Here is a 6000-nt window from a genome sequence, read left to right as displayed (position 1 = left end):
TTAGTGACATTTTTTTACATAAACTAACTTGCCTAACAACTTCCAATTATTACATTCAGAAATAAATCCAAAATAAAACATTGAAAATTGACATTCTTTATATTGTACTGAGATATTAAAAATGTGCGTTAGATCTTTCGTCTCTCTCTAACTAGTGGAGTGCGGGAGAGACAAATGCTTGTTACACCTGCCTCAGAAACTGGCACCTCTAAATATTTGTGTAAGTAAGACTATATTGTGGTTCACCTCTACCTCATTTATTTCAAACAAATTACAGTCGAGTTCATAAACTTGTGAGCAAAAATTTTATCAAAAATATCTGGACACGACTCTATTGTTAACGGCGTAGAAGCGTGTTCAGATAATTTTGATCAAATTTTTGCTCACATCTTTATGAATTCGACTTTACACGTAGGTAAAGAACTTTTTATTACTGTTTCGTGTGTGTATGCTTGTGGTGAAGACTTGCCCTTAAACAAATCGTAATTAAATTACATTCCATTATATATTGTAAGTAAATAATCATAATTTATTATTTCTAAATTATTTGTACAGCTGGCCGTTGAGATTTTAAGGTCCTAATTGTATTAAGTAGTCTTTACTACCTAGCGCAATACGGACCGAAAGCTGAAGAGTAATAAACTATCTTGCATTGTTTAATTGAATTAAGAATAATTGTTACTTAAATACTATAAAGATAAGCAGCGTAATATTGATCCTAAGACTAGTTTTTATAATTATTTTCTATTAAGTATTAAAGGCTAAGAAGTAAACCGTTAAAGTTGTGTTTAACACGTGTCAGTTCATAGAAAAAACTGTAGTTCAAACTTTTTGTGGTAAAACCATACTTTGACATATTAGAAGTTACATTACAAAAGTTTCATTTTATTTCTTAGTCTTTAATTTAAACAAAACAGATGTTTTAATGTTTAAATTAAATGAAAGTTCTATACTAAGCAGAATGGCAGTTAAAGACTCAACTAAAATAATACGTGCGAGAAATACTGTTACTATTATATTAATAAAATATTTATTTCTTTACTGGTTTCACTGGGATCTTATTTTAGGATAGTTATGTGAGAGTGTCGCTAGATGTCACTATTAAATAAAAATATTCATGTCAATCCATAATGAGCGTATCTATTCTGTGACAGACTAGTTTTTTTTTTAATAAATGGCTTCGGCAGAGTTGGCGCTAGTAAAGTAAAGTCTGTTTGACAACTTTGATATTTGCATCTGTCATGAAACCCTCATTAGGATATATACATTAACTTTTACATTTCTCAAATATATTTTTTACTCAAATGCAGTAAACTGCTGACATCTAGCGGAATAACATTCTAACCAACGCATGTGGTCGAATCTAGCTGTTTGGATTTATGTAGGTACCGTCAAGGAAATTAAATCACTACCCAGGGTGGAATCTTTGTGCTACTGATGTCATAATGACATTCCATACATCTGCTAAAGAAATCATGACAACAATGATTATGAAAACCACCAACATCCACCCTGGGGCGTAAATAAATTTCCTTGGTTGTACTTTTAGCCTCGTACAGCCAAACAAATTAAATGTCAAACCAAGTAGAACCACTTTTACAGTAAATGAAATGGACGATACCTGCTTGAGACTCCATTTGTTGCATTTCCATGACAATTGTGAAAAAGTTCCATAGTGGTGGTGGCTTGGCTTGGCAGTCACTTGTGAATATTCGTAACCAGCTAACAAAGGCAGTATAGAGCAAATATGCTTCAGCAATTTTTTTCTTTACAAGCTACATTCATTCACGATTATAATCATATCAATAACATTTTTGGCTGCCGTATTTCTTCCAAATTTTTTCGTTTATTGACCATCCATTATATTAAACCCTAAACTGTCAGAGATCTTTAAACTAACTATACATTCCAATACAAAAATACCCTTTCAATAATCCAGGCTTTTCATCTGGTGCACATTTTGTTTATAAGTACACTCGAATCAACTGAGTCGTGACCCACTGTTTCCTTAAACGTTTTCGTAGAAAAGTCATAGTGTGTTTCAGTACTTTTTTCACTTTTAATATAGCACTATCTGTTTAAATTTTATGGCACTAAAACAACAATTCACTATACCTAGTTCTTTAGCACGCTGGAAAAGACAAAGGCTCGATGGACTCGATTAAATAACCAATCAAATTAAAAGCTTGCGTGGTGATAGATAAAATATCGATTTCATTCATCAATCCAGTGGTACTAAAAAAAGTAGGTATAAATAGAACAACGATTAACAATTTTGACTTTAAGAACAGTGTAAAAACGTCGGCTGACAGAAACTTATTGTCACTACTTTAAAAAAAAAATTCGAACCTTAAAGCTGCGCTTCCACCAATAATTTGCAAGGAATGTGTATTTCGTTAGCCAATAGAAACGCTTCATTTACCACGCCTCGCATAGCACATCTCTGGTGTAAACAGCTGAGCGGAGCGATGCGGGGTAAATGAAGCGTTTCTATTGGTTAATGAAAAACACATTCCTCGCATATTATTAGTGGATACCCTGCTTAAATCGATAATTTTTCTGAGTGAACTTTATAAATATTTCAAGGTAAAATTTTGTTGATATACAGACCTACTGATTTGAGATAGATTTTTTCAAAGTAGTGACGTTATTATATCTTTTAATAAAGATGCCTCCTCCCACTTTTTATCCTACCGAAGCAACTGGAGGACTATGGGGGAGGCCCATGTCTAACACCATGGGCGTCCTACGGCTAGTATGATGATGATGATTATGAAAATCTTAGTCCCAAATAAACCACGTACATACTTGGTAACTTTATCATATCTATTCTGGTCTGTAGTCTCAGGTTCTGACTCTTTTTCAGCCGACGATATTACTAAATAGTGCTACAACTCCACCAATAGATGGCGCTGTTACCAAAATCGTGCAACAGATCAAAATCTACCCGAAATCCCTCGTAACGTTAAACCACAAGATCCCTTTCCGCGTTTTCACCGGCTTGCTGATCACGCAGAGCGGCGTTATGAGGTACTTCCTCTGTTATGTCCTGGCGTTGGCCATGATGACGTCACTCAGTGCTGCCACCACGAAGGATTCGATGCCGGATTCGTTGGAGCCGCGAGCGATGCGGAAGTAACCGTCTTCACCCCACTGCGTGCCCCAGCTGTTGGCTACGATCTGAAAACAATAATGATAAGTTTAAGCATTACTGAGTCAAACAAGCCTTCTTATTCTGAGAGAAGGCCTGTGCCCAGCAGTGGGACGTATATAGGCTGGGATGATGATAACAATGATGAAAGCATCGCTGTGCCAGTTCTTTAATAACTCTAATAGGTGCTCGTTTATTTTAATATTTTTAATATTACGCAATGAGGGTTTCTGCAGGGCTACTACGAAACTCGAAGTTCGTGTCGTGCGGTCCCTCTGACACTTATACTATTTAATACGAGAGCGAGAGGGACGGTACGATACGAACTTCGAGTTTCGTAGTAGCCCTGCTGTGACAAGCTAGTTGGCGCTAGTATGGCGCGGTCCATTTGACAACGATTGTGATTGGTTGAATAACTAAATGAGCTACCGTTTTCGCGCTCACCAGTTGTCGCCACTGTAGATAATGTTATATGGGGGATGAAAACAAAATTTACATTTAAATCATATTTAATACCTTAAAACCGTACCATAAAAATATCAAGCATGCCACAGTGTTCCGTAGTCCCGTTTTGCTCGGAAAAAAGGGAGGACAAAGGTTGCCGAAAGACAAAACTGTCTCAAAACACGGACATTCATTGCCCCTTAACGCATATTTGCCATAATTAATTTCTGATTTTGCAAAATATTCTCAAAATTACTCTAATTATAAATAAACCCGCGCAGCTCATCCAAAAACAGTGACATTTGCCATTTCGGAGACCTCTCGGTACACTAGCGCCTCTAGCGGCGAAATCGTACGCGATAGCCCTCATTACAAGCAAGAAGCAAGCAAGACTGAAACGTCAGAGACCTATCGATATTAACGCCATCTAGCGATATTCCGCCTGTCACGAAATCATTGTGTGAGCACGATAAGTACGAACTTGTCTGATAAAATTCGAATTCTGACGAAATACTTATGCACCACATAGCTCTGTTACTCCCTACTTAGTAATAAAATAGGTAGGTATCAGTGAGTAATGTAATAACGTACCCAATATTTGTCTCTATGGTCCTCTCCCCAGCCGACGATCCTCACGCTATGGAGTCCTTGGAGCTGGTTGTCGCCATACCGGCTGCGGCGGTAGATGCCATCGCGGTAGTGGAAGAAGTCATGGTAAACAGTCATGACGGCTGGAAATAAATGTTTCGTACACTCTATTGGCATTTACAATTTTTCTGTCATATTGTAGGAAAGGTAGGTGCACAAAACCGATAGGTGTGGGTAAGCCACAATAGAGAGATATCTCTCCTGGCAGATGTTATGCATGGGAACCGATGTTCGGAGGACGCGAGCGTCGGAAGTTTAAGCGTCTTGAGTTTCGAGTTTCGTAGTAGCCCTGCGATGGATGCAGAATGTTTGAGTTTCGACATGTGCTCACTAGATGGCACTATAGTACGGTCTAGTGGTTTGACCTATCGCCTCTCAAACAGAGGGTCGTGGGTTCAAACCCCGGCTCGCACCTCTGAGTTTTTCGAAATTCATGTGCGGAATTACATTTGAAATTTACCACGAGCTATGCGGTGAAGGAAAACATCGTGAGGAAACCTGCACAAACCTGCGATGCAATTCAATGGTGCGTGTGAAGTTCCCAATCCGCACTGGGCCCGCGTGGGAACTATGGCCCAAGCCCTCTTGTTCTGAGAGGAGGCCTGTGCCCAGCAGTGGGACGTATATAGGCTGGGATGATGATGACCATAAACGTACAAGTACAGTACAGTACTGATATTAAATTAAAAAAAGATTTGGTTTTTTTTTCAAGTTTGAAATGTAGGTTAATAAGTATCTTGCATGTAATGGTTTTTTTTTATAACTCTCAGACCTCAGTAGTTCAACGTCGGGACCCATTACTGAATATTCTTGAGCCAGCCACGATTTTGAATAAGTAGGTCCCGACTGTGGAACTTTAAAAAGTTTTTACCACTAACTTTTTGGTTTTGATTTTTTATATTTTATTTTTTTATGACTGACTGACTTATAGATCAACGCATAGCTCAAACCGCTTAGTGTAGAAACTTGAAGTTTGTGAGTTTGGTACAGGGGTTCTTTTTATAATGTTAGTGAGCACTAAGAAAGGATTTTTAGAAATTCATCCCCTAAGGGGGTGAAGTTTATATGGAATTTTCTCATTTCTGGACTTATAAGTATGAAAATAGGTGTATAAGTTCTCGATTACAATTAAAAATTATCTGTGTAAGTGAAATGGATAAAATTCCCCCCTAAAGGGGTAAAATGGGTGGATAATGTTTGTACGCAATTTTCCTCATTTCTGGACTTAGAGGTATTAAAATATAAATTCTCGATTACGATGAAAAATTATCGGTGTAGGTAAAATGGATAAAATTTCCCCCTAAAGGGGTAAAAGGGGGGTTGAAGATTATATGGAAATTTTCTCATTTGTGGACTTAGCATTATGAAAATTGGTTTACTTGCAGGGTCCTGATTAAAAATAAAAATGATCTGCGTAGGCAAAGATAAAGAAAGAAGAAGTAGCTTTCGACTTATTAGGGGGGAGTTTCTATGAGACTTTCTTATTTCTAGACTAAAAATATAGCTGGTCACAATTTAAAATGATCTGTACCTATGGTGTTGGCGACTTCAAAAGGGGAGGGGGTTTTTCTTACAAAATGTACAACTAAAATGTGGAAATTAAATTGATATTTAAAATGATTTGTGCAATAAATTCGCAAATAATTATGCATTAGCTACCTAACTTAAAAATTAATCATGGGTTTGTGCATAATAAAATTAATAATAATATATTAATATAAGCGTAATTTTTGTGTGATTATCCGTTCTTATTTATC

The 6000-nt window shown here is 37.0% G+C and overlaps 1 protein-coding gene across 1 annotated transcript in view; it reads right to left on the bottom strand.

Moving 5' to 3' along the window:
• Positions 1 to 6: 6 nt before the first annotated feature.
• The window catches only part of LOC141441759 (uncharacterized peptidase C1-like protein F26E4.3), a 77352-nt gene continuing 71358 nt past the window's right edge, over positions 7 to 6000 (bottom strand). Inside the window, exons 8-9 of the mRNA XM_074106609.1 lie at positions 4187 to 4326; positions 7 to 3180 (exon numbers count right to left, since the gene is read on the bottom strand). Coding sequence (XP_073962710.1) covers positions 3043 to 3180; positions 4187 to 4326 — 278 coding nt within the window. The 3' untranslated portion in view covers positions 7 to 3042. The remainder of the gene's footprint in view (positions 3181 to 4186; positions 4327 to 6000) is intronic.

This window comes from Choristoneura fumiferana, chromosome 24 (assembly GCF_025370935.1).
Source record: "Choristoneura fumiferana chromosome 24, NRCan_CFum_1, whole genome shotgun sequence".
NCBI classification, from domain to species: domain Eukaryota; kingdom Metazoa; phylum Arthropoda; class Insecta; order Lepidoptera; family Tortricidae; genus Choristoneura; species Choristoneura fumiferana.
This window is presented reverse-complemented; position numbering and strand designations above follow the sequence as displayed.